At 39.3% G+C, this 19,559-nt stretch overlaps 1 protein-coding gene across 2 annotated transcripts in view; it reads left to right on the top strand.

Annotated features, from left to right (window-relative positions):
* Positions 1-959: 959 nt before the first annotated feature.
* Positions 960-19,559, top strand: part of DNAJC24 (DnaJ heat shock protein family (Hsp40) member C24) — a 31,703-nt gene continuing 13,103 nt past the window's right edge. Inside the window, exons 1-2 of one of the 2 annotated variants that reach the window (XM_084208492.1) lie at positions 960-982; positions 2,760-2,930. In XM_084208492.1, the coding sequence (XP_084064618.1) occupies positions 2,838-2,930 (93 nt within the window). In that variant the 5' untranslated portion in view covers positions 960-982; positions 2,760-2,837. Of the gene's footprint in view, positions 983-2,759; positions 2,931-9,060; positions 9,308-19,559 lie in introns of those variants that run through there. The other variant, XM_084208491.1, reaches the window with a different exon arrangement.

Genomic DNA, 19,559 nt, shown 5'->3' on the forward strand with positions numbered 1-19,559 from the left:
ACGACAAAAGGGACAAGGAGTGGCTTTAATTCCAACCTATCACATGAAAATATTGTCACAGGACGCATGCGTCCATTTAAAAGTGGAGTGTGAGCCGAGTTTGCCTGGAGAAATGTTTAAGGATTTTGCTAGCTAGTTTCGCCCAAGATTCCAAAAGCTAAAGTCTACAGCATCCACCTAAGGTTTTTGAGGGGATTTTATTGGGTTTGGGGTTTTTTGGGTGTTTGTTTTCTTGAGGGGTTTGTTTGTTTGTTTGTTTGGTTGGTTGGTTGGTTTACTGTTTGTTTGTTTTAGGGGTTGGTTTTTTGGTGTTTGTGGTGGGGTTTTTTGGGTTCTTTTTTTGCGGCGTTCATGCTTGCACCGTTTTCATATTTTTAGGGGCGGGCTGGGGGTGTAATGGGCTTTGTGGTTTCTTGTTTGTTTCGGATGAGAAAGCGTCTTTACATCATTAAAAACCTGCTTCCAGATCTTGATTTTTTTTTTTTTTCCTACCAAGAGCACGTTCTTCCTTCCCCTTCAGCACAAACATCCCACAGAATGAAGGAACCACCGCCCCACTCCGGACCCAAGGCCGGCAGCCCGGGCTGCCGAGCTCCGCCTGAGGGGCCGGGCGGGAGGCGGAGTCCCTGCGGGGACAGCGGCTGTGGGGCTCGCACAGCGAGCGAAGGGTAACGGGACGGTACCTCCAGCGGTGTCTCCTCGGCCCGAAGCCCCGGCAGGCGGAGCGCGGGGCCGGCGGGGCCGGAGCAGCACCGCGCCGGGCCGGGCCGGGCCGGGCTGGGCCGAGTCGGGTCGGGGGAGCCGCGGTCGCCATGGCGACGCGTTGGGCCGCGCTTCCTGCCGGTGCGGCGCCACTACTGCCCGGCTGGAAACAGCCGAGGCGGCGCCGGCGGAGCTGCAGGGCGTAAAGCTCCGCGGGGGAGAGGAGGGTGTTTCCCGCCGGACGAGTTAGGCGTGCGCTGCCATGGATGGTGCGGGGCAGGTGGGAGAGCAGGGCGGCCGCGGGGCCGGGGTGGGACCGGGGGGTCCGGGCTGGACCGGATCGAACCGAAACGAACCGGGGGATTTTGCGGAGCTGCGGGGAAGGGCGGCGGGAGGGCTCCGGCAGCGCTGTGCGAGGCCGCGGCCTGGGCCGGGCTGCGGCGGCCTCCCCGGTGCCGCCCGCCGCGGGTGTTGAGGAGCGGTGCCGGAGGAGCGCGGCTCCGGCCCCGGGAGCGCGGTGCTGTGCCCTGCACCAGGAAGCAGTTTTAGTGCTGAAGTGGGGAAAAAAAACCCACCAAACCTAATTTGTTGTTGTTGTTGTTTTTTCAGAATGAATTTATAGTTATAGTGATTTATTAAGAAAATATGGATATTGATCTAGTACCGATATCCAACTGGGACGGACAAAAACTCTCTAACAGTTTAAAGTGAGAAAGTGTATGTTTATGGTGGGATAGCTCGCAAATACACACCGTGATTTACAGGTGATCACAGAGTCCTTTTGTCTATACGAGTGTTGACTACCCAAAATACAAATGCATATTCATAACTTTGGTACATCCTATTCCCCGCTTCGTATGGTAATCAGTTCAAAAGCTATTAAGCATGCATAGTTTGTTCCTCGAAATGGGTCGGTGGTCCCTTTCTTGGGGAGGGGTCCCAAAATGAGGAAGTAAATGAAGTCTTCCTCCTTCTGACCTTTCTATCTTTTCAATGCAAATATGACAAATGAACCCTTGGTAGAACTCCCATTCCCTGGCTTCAGTTGGTTTCAGAACAGAGGAGGCCTACAATTGTCTTATGTTCCTAAAAATTTTTTATCAGTTTCTATATTCTTCATTAAAAACCCAGCTAACCAAACATTGTGTTGATAAGCAATCAATTATTAGTTAACTACTAACTCTTTAACTTCACCAAGGCCTACCCATTTATTTTAGTTAACTCCAATAAAGCTTATCTCTAACTAAAATCTTAGCACCTCTAAAATCCCTAAATTCCTTAAAGTTTATGTCTCAATAGACATATTTACAAAGCTCTTGCCAGCTTGCAGTGTTCTTGGGATTCCAGCACACCTAAGAATCTGCATGAAGCTCAAGCATTGCCATTCTGTTACTGGCACTTCGTTCTCCTGTTGATTTTTTTTTTTTTCTTTCTTCTGGGTCATTAACTTGATGAAAGATGGCCAAAATTGAAACCCACACTATTAGTTAGGTTTTGCTTAGTGATCTGTGCTAACCTGGTGTGTTTCGGTTTATTTCTATTTATCTGTTTTTACATACTCTCCTGCTTTAAGAAAGTTGACTTCTTACTCAGCAGGATGAATAAAAAGTCATTTTGTAAAAACAAACATACACCTTTTCTTGTGTCTTCTGGCATGGATCTTACTCCCATTTTGTAAAACATCTCACATTTATGTACTTCATGTTTTTATGTTTTAAGTATGGTATTACTTCAAAGTCAAAAGTTTGCTTTAAAAAGTGTCCGTGTAAAAGGTGTGTCTGTAATTAACCTGGGATGTTTCTAAGCAGTTCATTTTACATACAAAATGATTTTTAAAGAAATATGGATGGCTTCTGAACAGGATATGCTGAGGCACTTGGATAGGAAACAGAAGATTTCACTTTTGACAGGCTGTGGGATGGAATGGCCACATGAACTTAACTTTTTTTGCACAGCAGTTCTCATACAGTGGTGTAGACTGCTTGAGGGGAACAGTCAGTTCTGTGATCCTGCAGTTTGCCATATCCTTGTTTTTGCTTTTTCTGTTTCTCTTCCAGGTTGTGATTTCATGGATTTGATTTTCTAAGGCAGTGCTGAGGGAGGGATTGCAAACCCATCAAACTGGCCCTGGAAGGATGGAGCAGAAGGACTGGTACAAGGTCCTGGGGGCCAAACCTTCAGACAGCCCCGCAGAACTGAAAAGGAAATACCAAAAACTTGCTTTGTTGGTAAGGCTGGATTTGGTCTTTGGGATACACTGATGGATTCCTTGCTGCTTTTGTGCCAAGGTCAGCATTAAATGTGTGAGAAGGTATTTCTTGTTGGGACTCAGATGTTTGTTAGTTCTTATTCTACAGTCTCACAAACTGTGAGCTCTACAGCACTTCACTCTAACAAACTGAAAATGGAGCTGTATCTCCCTCTCTGCAAGGCCTTTTAAGGATAAACTGTCCAATTAAGAAATGGCACCTAAATTATTTTCACTTTTAACCCAGTAGCCAACTATGCAGTGTGGACTTTTTAATCCAATTACACAAACCCACCCAAACCCAAGGAGAAGAAGGTGAAAGAGAAGGACCAGCCTCCACCCTAAAACCTCCATCTTGTTTTATATATATTGCTACATTCTAAACCCTTGAACTCTTAAGTTTTTCCCCCTGTGATATCACACACTTCTATTCAAACTCCACACCCACAATCCCAGTTCTGTCATTCTATTTTGGATGCCTTCTCCACAGCCTCAGGTCAAATGCAGTGTTCTCTTGAGGATCTGTGCCTTTCAGCACAGAAAGTCTAAAATTCTCAGTATCCAGGCTTCTAACAATACACCAAAGTAATTTTTATAAACCAATAAAGTAATAGTTGCAGGGTTTGTTTTTACAGTTTTTGTGATTGGGCAGATGCAGCCCTCAAGTACACAAATACCCGATGCAAAGCAAAAAAAGAAGTTTCTTTCTTAATAGTCAGCAGTAATGAAATAAAAAATGAATAGGAGGAAAATATCTTCATTTTATTGGAAAACTTCTGGTAAGTTTTTGTGGAGTTGTATTCTTGGGCATGCATCAAGACTTCACGTTCTGTGAATTCCCCTAATTTTTTTTGCACTGCTGCTATTTGTCCATAAAAATCTCAGCGCTTTACCAGATTATTCTGTGTGATTCTTGGTTATTCCATTTTACTCCCTCCCTTGGATTCAGGCAATTTGCTGAAAAAGTGCTCTGGCTTGGGTTTCTGAGGAAAGTGGAGTGTCTTTTTTGGTACTGTTGACTCTTCAGCTGAATTTGATAGATAGAATTCCCAAGGTAACTAAATTCCTGGTGTTTCAAAAGCTGGTGACTTTGTAGAGAAGAAGGGCAAGCAGATCTCAGTTTTTGTCGGCAAAACTCCCTTTTCTGGAGGAAGCTGCTAGCTAGGCTGCCAGTGTTGGCAGCATGTTTGTTGGAGCATGTGCGTGGCAGATCTGAGGTGGTTTGAGGTGCCAAATTGAATGTGATAAGAAGTTGGGATTTTTAAGGAAGTAAAGAGAATGCCAGTGACCAGGAGACTGAGTTTTGTTAGAATTGAAGTAAATTCATGGGTTTGGAGGGAAGGTTGTTAATTTTTATTTCTAACCACTATAGAAACAGTTTTAAAGTTTGGTAATTTCACCAGTAGGTTTCAATTTTACACATCTTGGTATTCTTCAGTTGGATTTGCTAGGCCCCCCCTGCTGTACATCTGCTCCTTCTCAGTGCCTCCTGTGAGCTTATTTCTTTGCCTGAAACTGACTGGTGTACTTAGTCCTAATTTCTACACCTGGCAAGATGTTTGTGTGCAGATTCTGGACATGAATCCTTTGGTTCTCACTATTAAACTTTGATTATCCTAACTTAGGAAAGCCCTTTGGAAGCAAAGTTTCTTAGTTCTATTTTGAATAGAAATCATTGTTTTCTTGGACCTCCTGATGGTTTTGTTCTATTGAATTGCTGGTAAAATGTGAGTCAAAGATTAATAAAGGTCTGTTTGTTCCTAATGGTGGTCAGAGGACCATGGTGTAAAATACCTCTTCTGTCCAGATGGGGCTAATTTAAACTGAATGCTGTAATATATATTTGCCTGTGAAATGATGTATAATAATGGAATTAAAATTACAGGTGTTGTTCAGAGCTGTTACAGAAGTGAAACTTTCATAGTCCCTTTCTTGTATGAAGCTTTTTAAAGTTGTGTTGCAGAGCTGTACCTCAGTGTAATTTCATGTCATTGATTTGGGGCGTATGAAGCAAGAATAAGCCAAGTTTACAGCTGTGTGTCTACACCTCTAACTGTAGTCTCAGAAGATTAAAGTTTTGGTTTAATACACCAGCATTTCTTTAACACCTGTGTATTTCCAACCTGATTGGTTAGTGCTCTTTATTTGAAAAGTCAGTGAGAAATGGTAGAGGAAGTGAAGATACTTCTTTTTGCTTTTCCTTTAGTGTCTGTGATGAATCCCTCTGACTAAAAAGACGTATTTACTGATGTTTACTTGTAGGTGTTTTCCCAAGGCAGATCTGCTGCCTGTCTGTGGTTGTTACCGTATGTTCTGTGTCTGCTCATCTTTTCGTTTTAGCTGAACTGTTACAGGCTCTGCTTGATGCTCTCCATCCTGATGCAGCACTCCCCAGTCACTCTGGGGTCCTTAAAGCATGGTGCTGATGAGAATGCCAAGGTTTTTATGCACCTCCATGGGCTGTAGGAGACACTGGAGGGCACAGCACATATCTTCTCTTAGTTACAGTGGGAAGGTGCCTCAGTTGGAGAGGTTCCATGATTGGAAAACTTGTAAGACTTTGGAAAGTCTGCCATGGCATGTTAACACAGAAATGTTAACACGTGGCATGTTCTCTGTGATTCAGGGGTTTCTGAGCTGTGGACTTCCAAATACTGGATTTATTAGGGGAGTGTTGCTGAATGGTGGTTTTATCCTGGTGCTGTTCCCTAGTCATCCACTATTCCCTGTTAGTGAGAAGTACAGCCCTGGCTGGACCTGTTGTGTCCCTTCTGCGTCCTTTCAGATGAAGTCACTCTCTGCTCCCCAAACTGTGGTAACTTCTCTGCTCCAAATGCCCAGCTGCTCCTTGGGTTCTCTGCTGGAGGTGGTACAAGTGGCACTGCCATTGCCAAGGTCTGCTTGCAGCTACGTGCAGCTTTTTAGAAGCTGGAATAACAGATTCCAATAAAAGATTCTGTGTCAAATTTTGTGGTCAGTGCAGAATGGTTTCAAATTTTTATGTAGCTGCAGAAGTTAATCTCCTGAAGAATTATACTGTGTTTATAGCCTTAAGTCCAAAGGTTTTCATAGCAACTTGCATGTTGGATGCCAGTTAATGTGACATAACCAGCTGCAGTTAATGTGACATTGATTCTGTAATCATGAATATTCTGATCACACGTGTTCCCTAGCATCGAGCAGAGGAATGGTGGAATTTCTTTTTAAACATAATTCTGCTGTTCAAATAAAAATGGCAAATCTCTCAGTCCAAGCCTTTTTCAAGTGATCCCCAATGCTTCATGTTGAGCATTTGCTTTTTGCCATCTGCTATTTTCTGTATTTGTCAACACATGTATGCTTAGCATCTTGAAGGAACAGGCAGATGTAAAATTTACAAAGCTAAAAAGTGTTGGAGATCTTGCCATATGTCATCCAAGAGATGACTATAATTGCAGCTAAATCTCAGGATTGACCTTAATAATACAAAGTAGTAGACAATTAAGAGTGATTGAATTGTAGCTTTGTAAGAATGACTTCATCAGGGCTTAAAACTGGTGAATTTTTAAAGACAAACCCCTTTTTATTAATTCTAACCAATTGAGGATGGAAAAGGTTAATAATGCAGAACAAAACTGTACATCGACATCCTACTAGAGTGAATATATTTTTCTTTACTGCACTTAAAAATAGATATTTTCAGTTTGGTTAGGTCACAACATGTATGCAAGTGAATTATTTTATTATAGGTCATATCAGTTCAGTCTTTTAATTTGATACAGAAAATGAGTTTGGGCTAAAACTAAGGCTAAAATACCTTCTAATTATTTAAATATCTTATAAAATTTCCTTGAACTTAATTTTTTTTCTAATAATTCTTGTGTACTTAGGTGACTCTGATAAGTGGATCATCTTGATTCTCTATTACTGTAAGGATCTGTAGCAGCTGAAGATGATAGTCTTTGGGGCGCAAGATGCAATGGGCCATTATCAGTTCTATATAAAGCTTATTTTTAAAAGAAAATAAAACTTTTGTGTATGCAGGTTCATACTCTGGCACAAAGCTCCAGCCAGTAATTCTGAAAGGAGAAAAAATGAAAGTGAGTGCTTTGAAACCAGCAGAGATTCCTTGGCTGGCTCTTACAAACTCATGCTGAAATGCTTTCTGAAGCACTACAAGAAGACTTGTAGTTCCCATTCTCTGAAAGGAATCCAGCAAATTCTGAAAATTAATATCTTGCTGAAGTGGTAGGAGTAGGTCTTTAATCTTCTGTCTCCAGAACGTGCTGGTGGGTTTGTGATATTTGAGATCCACAGGCTTTTATCCACAGTTACATACATGTTGGGATCCACAGCCTTTTATCCACAGTTACATACATGTTGCTTTCAACAAGGTGATTTCTTAAATGGATAAATGGGTTTTGTGCTCTGTGCTTGGTTTTTTTAAGGTATCCATTCAGCTTTTAGGAAGGGCAGTGCTTATGTTCCATTTCTAAATGTGTATAAAATCAACAGAAGATAAAATTAGAGCAACAGAAATAGGACATCCAGGGGACACACACACACACACACACACACACACCCCATCTTATTTTTGGCACAATTTTTGCATTTTCTTTTGGTCTAGCACTCTGTTGTCAAAGAATAAGTTGTCAGATTGTTTTTTGAATTTTTATGTAGCTGCTTTATATCTCAAAACTGCTTTTCACCAGGAATAAAGTCACCAAACACATAAGCTTTGTCTAGCTGAAAATCAGGTGTCTGTTCCTGTTGATGCTGATGATATTATAGGATACCTTTCAACTGGAAAAAAATTATTGTGCAAGAAAATTATATGCTGCTGTTACAATGTGTGCCCTAATCTTAAAGAAAATCCGTGTAATTTGAGCAGGCAGCAGCAAGAAGCTCTTATTTTTAATATGGTAAGGAAATAAAATATATGTGCCACTTACAAATATGTGCCACTTAACACAGAGTGTTACAAAGATTATCTTTTTTATCAGAAGGGGTGGTGTGTGTGTATATAAATACAAAGTGTTAAGGGGCTCACTTGATCTGTTTGAAAGAGTAGAAGGTTTGCAAAAAGCATCAGGCACAGGTGAGAATGACTCTCAGCAACAGAAAACAAGGAAATTAATAGAAATTTAATTTAATGAGGCAAAATTACTTCAAGAAGAGTTTTTTCCATGGAACATCTTTAAAGAAACTTCTGTTACTAATTTCTGTACTCATCTAAATTCTACAATCGCAAGAAATGCAGAGGGTATCATATGTAAAGTTAAAGAGCTGCTTGTTCTTTTTTTGTGATTGTTCTTTTCATGTTTGTTGCAAGTTAAATTCGGTATTACTCCTGAAAGGACCTGCCTACTGAGGAACTTCATGCTGTGTTTAAGTAGAGAATTTGAAACTTAAAAATGAAAACACTTTGAGTTTTGTTTTGGAAGCCTGATAATAATGCTTTTCATGAGATTCAGGCAGTGTAAGTATTCCTCTTTCAATATCCTTGGGCAGGTTTTTATTTTTTGTATTTGAATAGCAGCACACTTGTTAGAAGTGTTTAACAGATCATCATGCTTAGCTAATTCTAACTTCACCTAAATGGTAGAAAATGGATTTGTAATTTGACAATATCAACAGAACAAGTTCAGTGGAGTTAATCTGTTAGCTACAGAGAGAGAGATAAGCATCAAGTTTGATACAAAGGACTATTGTTTCAATGCTCAGGGTGGATTTACTCTGAGCTGTTCTCTACATCTCATTTACTAATTACCACTTGAATAAAAAGAAGGGGCCATATTTTCAACTTGAGAAGTTGATTGTCAGTCTAGGTAGTACCAAATGAAGCTCAGTGCTAGAGAAATCACTAATTCAAACAGCTTCATTAGCCAGGTCATGATCCTGCTGCTGTTTAAATTATGAGTTGTGTGATTTATTCACCTGACTCTGGTGCTGCTTTTTGTTTGGTTCACATTGTAATGTGTAATGATTTTTTAAAGATGCAGGTGACCTTTAACAAGTGCCTGGGGTGTGAATATCCCTACAGAAGTTGTTTTAACTTGCATAGAATGTGAGAACCAAATAAGCTAACAAGTAAATGGTGCCCTGCTTATTCAGGTAGTCCAGCCAGTTTTGAAAGTAATGTTAGTTTTTTTTATTATTATTTCTAAATTTAATCTGTTTGCTTACAGGGTTATTGTCTACAGTTCATTTGTTATAATGAGCAGCTTCTGGTAGCTCACCCTCTATAGATTTATGGTTCATACACAACAGAATGGGCATCAGGCAATTGAAATGGGAGATTTGGCCAGTATGTGCTCGGCTGTTGATGTCATTTGTGCTCTCCAGAGGAATCTGATGCCTCTCTTGAACACTGGCTATGTAAGTTATTCATTGTAACACATATTTTTAAAAGTATCTATACTCTGTTTGGTAGACTTTTTGTGAAAGGTGTTCAATACTCACAAATATTCACTATGTCCTGAGTAATTTTATATTGTGCAGTGTGCTTTTTATCTCATTTCTAACGAGAGATGTTTGAAATAAAAAATCACATAGAAAAAGATACAAATTAAGGCACAAAGAAGGAGGCTACAAAGAACAGCATAAAGCTTTTATATCACAAATGTTCTGGTTGTTCTGATGTTTGAGCCACCACAGTCAAGACTACCTTGAGCTGTTCAGCATTTCCAAATCAGACCATGCACTCAGGTGTCAACTTCATAAATTTTAAGCACTAGATCAGTTATTTAAAGAAGCTCTAAGTCCAGAACAATGGTCTGAAGGATGATAAAAATTCAGGGTAGAATCAGTCATGTTGCAGTGGCTGTGTTTATATAAGCATCTCTTATGGCTGTTAAACAAAATTGACCATGTTTGTGTTGAATCTCAGATAGTTATTACATTTTTTCAGATATTGTCCTGTGATGTACTAACCTGTAAAATTCAGTGTTTGGGGGAGTTTTTGGGTTTTTTATTATTTAAGTAAATAATCTGTGTCTAATTTTGTCTTCTGTTTAAAATACATAATAAAATTATTATTTTAAGCAACACATTCTCATGTTTCTTCTTCCCTCCATCTTTTCACACTTTGGAGTCAGAAAATCCCCATCTGAGTGATGTAACTGTCCCACCCTCCATCTTCTCCTGGCCTCACTGCATCACAAATGCTTCCTCATCTCCCCCTGAGCTCAAATGCTCAGCAGGCATGAGCTCATGGAGCTGATTTAATGCAGAAGTGAGTTCATGTACCTGAAGGCTTGCCTTGTAGGATAATTTGTGGGTAGCTTATTGCTATAAAAAAAGGTTCAGCTTTTTGTGCTCTCCCAGTCACTTGGATAAACTTTTTGTCATTTCATTTTCAGTAAGTTAAAGGTGATGTTTAATTTACTGAAAGGTCAGTTGTCAGCTGTTGACTGAGCATTGTCAAACTTGACCCTTCATTGTTATTCATACCACATTATCAATAATGAAAAAATTCAGTCTGTTTTGCTTGGATTTATGACCTAAGAATGTCCATAGTCAGAGAAGGTAAAGATGAGTGAGTTTGCTGAGCAGCATCTTAGCTAAAACATTTTTCTTTCCTTGGCAGAACATTAGATTGTAACTAATGAGGTGTTTGAGGAGAGGCTGGGCAGGAGCTGCTCTTTCAAAAGGTACTTGCATTCTGTCAGAGCAATCCAGGGTTGGCAGTGCCAAGGATGGGCTTGCGAGGATTCTCCCAGTGAAACTCTGGCTCCAGGAATGTGGGAAATGGGTTTGTAGGGAGTTCTCAAAGCCTGACAGAAAGCTCCCATAGTGTGCATCTGTATGCAAACTTTGAGATAGAAATGGTGACTGAGAAATGCCATGGAGTAGGACAGACATTGCTGAGAGAGAAACGGAACTAGCAACAAGTTTCAAAAGGATGGCCTTGCAAATAAGACTGGATACTCTGGAGAAACAGAACTATGAAAGATGCATTTTAGATGATTGGCTTTAAGGCATTTACAGCATGGTGTTGCAAAAGCTGACAGGCCAAGAAACACTTACAGTGTTTTGTAAATAGGAAGTAATTGGCTTCTGATTGTAATGGTGTGAATTGTAACATCTGTATTGACTCACCCTTCACATGAGACTGAAAATGGAATAAAAGTTCTTAAAACACCTCTCAGGTGCCCTATCTCTGGATTAGAAAAGGGTTAAATCAACCCCACTGGAACTGTTGTTGTTGAAACTCAAGGGATGAAAACTGGGATTATTCCTTACTGCTGACCTGTGCTAAGCTTTGACTTTCCCTTTCCATCTCCTTCTCTTGCCTATTCCCTTCTGAAATGGGGCAGTTGTGTAAAGGCTGGGACTGCCTAGATGGAGTCTTAGGAAATACCAGTGTCCCAGAGGTCAGTGGTGAATATTCTGTGGATGTGTGATTTCCTGGAGTCCCCCTTGATGTGTCCCTGCTGCGTTGTGGGGACACGCTGCCAAAGTTGCTTCCTTGCTGCAAATGGAGAAATTTGCCAAATCAAGTATCAAATCAGAAGTTAAATGAACACCAAACTGCTCATCAGTCCAGGTAGGAACACATCCTTCAAGCCCATAAATAAATCCAATACAAATTAATTTCTAAGTATGTGTGATTCCATATGTTATGTTTGGAATTGTTCTGTCACTGTGGCTATGAATTCTTGAAATAATTCTCACTTCTATTTGCTGTTGCTGCTCTTAGGGTTTTTTTTTGTTGTTGTTGTGTTTTGGGTTGTTTTTGGGGTTTTTTTTAAATACTGGTTTTCACAACTGAGTAAATTCTGTTAATAAGTAGCTTTTTATGTCCATTTTAAACGTTATAATTCAACAAGGGCCAAACCTGTTATTTTGGGATCTCAAATGGCTTCAAACACTGTAGGGATTCTGTATTGCTCTCAGAGATGGGGGAAGCTGAAAGAAATTGTTTCAAGAAAACAAAAAACCTTGGTGTGCAAGTGTTGGAGTTATGGTTGCTAATAACTCATTTTTTAAAATCCTGTACTCTGCAGCTGAAGTGCCTTGGGGACTTGGATTATTTTGCATTATGCTTAAAGCTGTGAGGCTGATTTCAGGTATTCCAAAAGAACTGGAAAATGAATGGGACACTTTGGTTTGGAATGCTGAGTGGGTAGCTGTGGGTATCAGAGTACTTGGCTTTGCCTGCAGAAGGGTTTTCCTTCCCAGTTTTTCAGTAGTTTAAACAAGCCTGCTTGGTTTGGTTTTCTGGAGTGGTTTTTGTTGTTGTTTGGTGTTTTTTTTTTTTCCTATAACAAAACAGAGGATTTGGGAGTTTGCTTTCACATGAAAGTAGCATTTGCCTAAATATTTTCCTAACCATTTGTTTGTCTGGAGTTGTTATATGACCAGGGCCACAATAATCCATGCCTAAACAACAGAAAATTGTTCAAAGTGAAATTATTGGTGTAAATTGTGAGCATAGGAGCCAGAAATTTGGAAAAAATCTGAAATTCCCTTTCTATTTTTACCTTTATACTACTGTAAATTTAAGTGGGTTTTTTTCCCCCCCTTCATTCCTTTGCTGGTTTTTGATGGATTTTCTGTTGTTTTTTCTTCTCCTGCTGTATAGTGTAGTTTTCAAAGGGCTTTTTGAAGTACCTCTTGAGGCTCTTGGGTCACTCTTCATAGGAAAATAAGGAGCCATGGAAAGAGAAGAAAATGAAAGAGAGTCTGTTTCTAAAAATGTGCCTTTTGGTAACCATAGCTTCTGTTTTTCTCCTCATTTTCATTAGCCAAAGAATTGTTCTCTTCTGTTTATACAAACAACAGTTGATATTCTTTTCCATCAATAGAAACTGAAACTTTTACACTTGATTTTTTTTTTACTCTGAAGGGCTCTAAATTAACAAAGAGTAGGGAAGTTCAAAGTAGCAGGGTGATGCTACAGTACCACAAGAAAAGCAGTTGCATTTTAAGTATATTTAAGCAAGATACCTTAAAAAAAAAAAAAAAAAAAAAGCCCAGTGTGGAAATTAATGAGTTTGTGACAGTGTAATTTAGTCTGTGGGATTTTTAATTGCACTTTGAGGACTCCAGTAATTTTCAAGAGTTTGTTGCACTGGATTGATAGTCTCATCCTGTGTTTTCACTGTGCAGCTGTCAGTGAACACCCATTTTGTGTTCTGCATTTCTGCATACCTGTTGCACATTGCTGTGTACATTTAATCCTAATTTTTTTTTCTTTTTTTTCTTTTTTTTTTTTTTTTAATTATGGCTGGTTTTAAAAGAAAGCAATTTGGGTTGTCTGTGGGTGTTTTCTTTCAAAATTATGGGTAATGAGTAACTAAAATGTATGGGGAAAATTCATTTCACCTCCAGAGTGCTGTCTTGGGGATATTTTGCTGCAAATATTTGAGTTACAGCAAGTACTTCCTTATAGTTTCAGCTATGGCAACAATAGTGTTGCCTGAAATATTTCTGTTCTGGTGGGTTTTATTTGTCTCAGACGCAGGTGTAGGTGTGCTGTGCTGTATGTTGTGTGTAACAGTGGTAATTTCTGGCCAGAAGGTTATGGAAAAGATGAATAATGCGTGTAAAACATGCAAGCAGTAGAATATTGTGTGGGAAGATTGATATTTGCACAATAGTTTTGATCATGGCAGATTATAAGGAAGAAGAAGGAACCAGAATTTCCACCAGCTAACTGAACAATGAGAAATGTTAGGAAAAAAAAATCATAGAATAGGTAAGTTCTGAGAGTAGAGAAGGAAAAGGAAATGGTCATCTTGTATTTTTCCACAAATGAGGAACCTTTCCCATGAGAAAGGCTCCTCTTGGAGGTGGGCAGTGCAGGCTGTAATTAGTGTCAAGGCTGATAACAAAATCAGGTAGGGCAGGGCTAAAGTGGGTTAAAAGCTTAAAGGTTGTTTGAGTTTGGGGGAAGAAAGGAAGAAGAGATGGACTGAATGAATCAAGTAGATAAATTGCTTCCTCTTTTGTCCAGCTGGCTTGGGGCAGACATCCTTTGGGGAAGTTTAACTCTATGAAAAGATTGAATGTCACAGGGAGCTCCTCACTTTCTGGTTCTCCTCTTTGCAAGTGGAAGAAGAAACTCCTTGCATGTTCCCTGCTAACTTCTGCCAATTGAGTGAGCATGTTGCAAGGACTGACTGGGGACTAGGAAGGCAGGTTTCAAACCTGGCATCATCCTTTTAATGGAAGTGAACGAGTTCCACATTTTAGAGAAAGTGCTTTGCAACATCAGTGAAATACAAAAAGCACCTTCCAAGTCATCTTGTGCTGGTTTGAGATAAGAGCACTCCTCTCTTTTTTTTCCCTTTTTCTTTTTTTCTTTTATTTCTTTTTTTCTTTTCTTTTTTTCTTTTATTTTCCCTATTTTTTCTTTTTTTCTCTTTTCTTTTTTTTTCCCTTTTTTTCTTCCTTTTTATTTTCCTATTTTTTTTCTTGCTTTGTGTACAAGACTGTGATCCCAGCAGTTCAGTTTAGGAAGACTTTTTTCTTTTCTTTTTTATTTTTTTTTCTTTTTTTGGTTTTTTTTTCCTATTTTTTCTTGCTCTGTGTACAAGAAAGGCTGCGATCCCAGCAGTTCCGTTTAGGAAGGCTGTAGGGGATGGAGCAAATATTGAAGTACATCAGGAAACTTTGTGGCTCGCCCTGGCCCCCTTCGCTGGGGCAGTGCAGAGGAACAAAGCCGGGTTTTGCTGTGCCCTGCTTAGCATTAGGTGGCAGTAGCGTGTTGTATTTGGCAGCTGCTTTGTCCTTGGGTTTTTCTCTTTGGTGTCTTCAGTGCAGTTTCATCAGTGGAAAAAAAGGTGTGTTTGATTTCTCGCCGTTTTTACGAGATGCTGATTTATGGTTTGGCTGTGGGGCACCTGTCCTGTGTGCAGAGGTGGGATTGATGTGCTGGGGTGTGTCCATGACTTCTTTTCTGTGATAACATTAAGCACACACATTCTGGTGATAAGCGTGCTGTTAATGGCCAACTGAGTTAAGTTCTGCAGCTCTTTTCATAAGCTGTTACCATATCTAAACATAATATAGCCTGCTAGATGAAGTAGGTTTGGGGCTTTTTTTTTTCCTTCTTGTCTTTATTCTTAGATTAAAAACAATCTTAGGCTCAAGAGAAAGATGGTAGGGAATGTAATTAACCTTTCAGCTCAGAGGTATTATTGTCACTCCAGGGCTTGGACGAGTGCAGTTACCTTGTGACCCTTTTGGGAGGCTGTTTCTTCCCTTCATCCTTGCTTCTCCCAGGTAAAGGATCTCAAGGATTCCAGAACTGTGTTGCATTGTATTAATTGGGCAGGATGATCAATTAATGGAAAAAGAGCAAGAAAGTGTTGACAGAACATGCTCCCTAATTAGTACCTGATGGACCATGTAGGCCACTGTGATGATGTCTCAGGGTGGCAAATGTACAAGACCTCTGTATGCAAAACAGACCTGTGGAAAAGCCAGGGGGAAGTCTTCATTGCTGAAAGATTTCCCTTCCCTCTGCAGCCTTGGGGGCAGCTCCATCCTTCACAGAAGGAGCACATATCCAATTCTCAACCCTGTATTTTGTCCATGTCTTGCTCTGAAGTCTTGTGGCCCTCTGTTTGCTCAGGTATTTTTTAATGGAAAAGCTGTTGACCTACAAATAGGTGTTCTTTTTTTTTTTTTTTTTAATAAAATTGTGTAGTAAGAGAGAAACACGAGGGCAGCAAGATTTCCTGATGGCTCCTGTGATCAAATGGCAAGCAAAAGGATTCCAAGTGAAGAGCAGCAAGGTGCTCCAGGGTTCCACCCCAACTGGTTTTGGGTTACACTGCAGGGTTCCAGAGTTTTTCAGGTGAAACTTGTGAATGGAAAAGCACTTTGAGTCTAGGAAGGTGGGATGCCAGAATTATTTAGTTTCTGGTAATTAGTGGGGTTTTCCAATTCGTTTGTATAAATACATTGATAATTAATTCACATTCTTCATTCAGAATTTCCTCCTGCAATTACAGAAGTTTAATGTTTACATGGTTAAATTAAAGATCTTTTCAAAACTAACTCTTTTTCTCCTGCAGTTTAAACTTCTTTGCTTTACTGAGATAAACATCTTCCTGTTTCAGAATACTTTTATTGAGTAAATAACTTCTCTTTTTTGTGTGTGTAAAATAGTGTATTTTTTTTACCCTGCCCTAATTTCAGCTGGTGATGTTGGAAAATGGCTTCTTGCTGTGACCTTTCAGTGAGTGCCACAGGGTGGGGACCAAGTGCATCTTTGTCACTTTTTCCCTGGTTGTCACAGGTGGCTAAAACGTCCTTTTCTTAAATTTTATTAGCCAAAAGTTAAAATCCCAGTTTAATAAATTAACTAAAAATTAATGATCATTTGATCTGTGCTCTGATTTAAAACCTATCCCAGAATGGATTGTGCAAGAAGAACAGTTGGGCCCTAGAGCACAGCAGCCAGCCTGCCCTCAACCAGAGCAAATGCTCATTTGGAGGCTTGGGTGCTCACCTAGGGCTAACATAGGCATGGAAAAATATAGAATATATAAAATAAATATGATATATATAATTTATTTTAATATATTGCATTATATTATATAGCAAATATATGATATCTTATTGATGATAATATATATAATGTGTATAATATATTTTATATTTATAATGCATATAATAGATGGAATATATTATAAATTATCTCATTCTATTATTAAATATATAGATAATATAATCATTAATAATATATTATATTAATTGTATTATTAATATAGTCCTATTATATATAGTATTAGTTATATTGATTATTATATACTTATTATATTATTATATAATTATTCTATTATATGATTATATATTATATAATTCTACTATGATTTATTATAGGTATAATATATTATGTGTATTATAAATATAATAATATATATATATAATACCAGATCTGGGGTTAATTCTGATACAGGCTGATGGTGATTTGTGGCTGAAAGTGTTCAGGGTGATGATGGAGGTAAAATCAGCCCAAGTGTTAACTTGGAATGTAATTACAGAGCTCTCAGAGTGTTGTAATTGTATTCTATGGTTCCTTCTCTGTGCTGTGTCCAGCAGGGAGACTGCTCAGCTTTACATGTTGTGCTTTATCAGCTGATCTGGAACTTTCAAGACATGCTGCATAATTTGAAAGTTTTGCTGCAAGCCCTGTAATGGCAGTTCAGAACTAAAAATGTGCAGTTTTGGCAGGATTTGGGGTGGGGAGGGGAGCCCACCCTCCTACACCCTGTTAAACTTAGCTGATAGTGTTTCAGATGCAGAAGTTTAATTTCTTGGATAGCTTTAAACATTCATTTTTTGAGCCCTGAGGCCAATAGAAGCAGAATTCCTTGCTTATGAGGGCTGGGGGCCTGGATCAGCCACATTTTAAACTGTCTGAGGACAGAGATTTCAGAGTGGGTATCCTGCATTAAAAAAAAACCCAAAGTCAATCTGAACTTTGCAGTGGAGGCAGGGTTTTCCCAGCAGCTCTCACACCGATCTCTCCTGCTCACAGTCTGCAGCAAGAGTCCCTCTGATGAGCACTTCTGGATGAAAGCAACAAAACTCTATCTCCAAATGTAATTTTAGAAAGAGGAGGAATGCTGCACTGGGCTTAATTGTCCAAATTTGATGCCAGAGCTATGGGAAGATGAAGACTGAACAGAGTCTTTTTGTTGAGAGAGAGAAAAAAAACTGACTACAAAGGAAATGTCAGCCTACCATAATATTTTGATTTTTGAAATAATTTTAAATAGTTGTTGATTTCTTAGATATTTATAGAGGTGGCTTACATATTGTGGCCAGATTGAGAGATTTTGTTTTAGGAATTGTAATTGCTTTCTTACTAAAATGTGTCCTCATGGTTTGTAAATAACCAGAGAAATGGATGCAATTATATGACCCAGTCCAGCCCTTGTTTAGCAGTTAATTTCTCCAGATTTCTATGAGCATTTGTTCAGGCCTACACAGATTTGGTTGTTGGTTTAAATCTAGCCAAGGCTGGTGGTGTCTTAATTGCTACCACAGAGCAACCATTTGGCCTGTGTGAGATGGATGTTGTCAAGGTACCTTCTGCAAGGCAGACATTCATCCACTGGGAATGTATCAAGAAAGTTTTCATTAATTGGTCCCTTTGTTGGCATTTGTGGCAGAGCAGCCAAAAACTGAGTATGAACAGACACTGTGTCAGGGGGTGAGATTTATTGGCAAGTCTCAGTAAAAAGTGGTATTTACTACATAGATTGTGAGCAGGGGCAAAGGAGTTTCCTCCTAAGAACAGGCTGGCATTAAATTTACTGAGGTGTTTTGTTTTTTTTCCTAAGGCAGGGAAATGTAACAAGAATTCAGCCTCAGTCAGAAGTTAAATAGGAAATAGCCAGTTAATATTTTTCTGCTTAATGTTGTCTGTCTTGCAGCTTCTTTTTAATGTGATGTGAAGTGTTATGATGGGCTCTGTGACGTGCAGACAGACTCACATCGACCTATGGATGTGTCAGATGAGAACACTTGACAGGTTTTGTCCTGACTTCATTTGCTTAACCTGTAGATAATGGCAATTACAGCTGATAATGCGTACACGTAGAATGAATAAAGCAGGACAAATGTTTTTAAACAGCTCCCAATTTCCAATAGCTCCCAGTTTGGGGATTTTTATGTTTGCATTAATTTCTGCATTTTGATCTTGTTGCTTTGTTAAAAGGATGAACTTCATTGTTTTGCAAGAAACACACTGGCAGTGATTTGTTCATTTTGTCTAAGTGCAGCATGATTGTTTGTTTAATTTTGTACAGAGCAAGGCTGTTTGCATGAGGCTTGCTTAAACCCATTTTAACTTTTTTTTTTTTTTAATGCCATAGTGTGCTATAAACAAAATAACAGTTTGGACTTAGTACTCTGAGGGGCAGAAGTTCTAATTCTGAAATTTGAATATATTGCCTGTTGAATATTGAGCTTTGATAAAAGAATAAATAAATTGAACCCCCTAATACTGATAATGTGATTCAAAACTGCTTGGTAATAATCTGTGCAGTTCCCGTGAGGAGTCAAAGTTTCATCCTCTTGGATTCCCAGCCATGAGTCTGGCCATGTGGCTGGGCAATAATGGCTTGGGTTTCTCTCTTCATCCAGCTGCTTCCAATGTTTTCCCCATCCTTATTTTCTGTTCTGAGCAGCAGTGTCCAGCTCTCTGTGCCAGGACAGGGCTGTCAGTGCTGTGTCCTGCTCTCATCCTGTGTTTATCCAGGGCCACTTCCACCTCTGCCATTTTAGTCCATCCAACCCTTTGCACACCAGTTTTGTATGGCCTGGATCTCTTCTCTTTGCAGTTTTAATTCAGTTCTTTCCTTCATCAAAAATGTGCCTGCACCAGATAGGAAGAGTGTTCTCTTTGTCAAGTTTGGATTGAATTTCTCTTCCCTGACCATTGCTGTGTCTTTCATCACTACTTAGTTTATAATATACATACACATCTTTTTTACACATTTCAGGAGGTGTTGTAGTGTAGGTTGTGAAAAATTTTTTTTTTAAAAAGGTAATTCATAGTTGGATGGAAATGATACTTCTCATTGCATTCCATGGAGAAAATAGTGTCTAGGTATAAAAATACTCCATGCCTAACATGGAGAAAGGGTTAAGGATGCTGAGCTAC

Source organism: Fringilla coelebs, assembly GCF_963513975.1.
Source record: "Fringilla coelebs genome assembly, chromosome: 6".
NCBI lineage: Eukaryota > Metazoa > Chordata > Aves > Passeriformes > Fringillidae > Fringilla > Fringilla coelebs.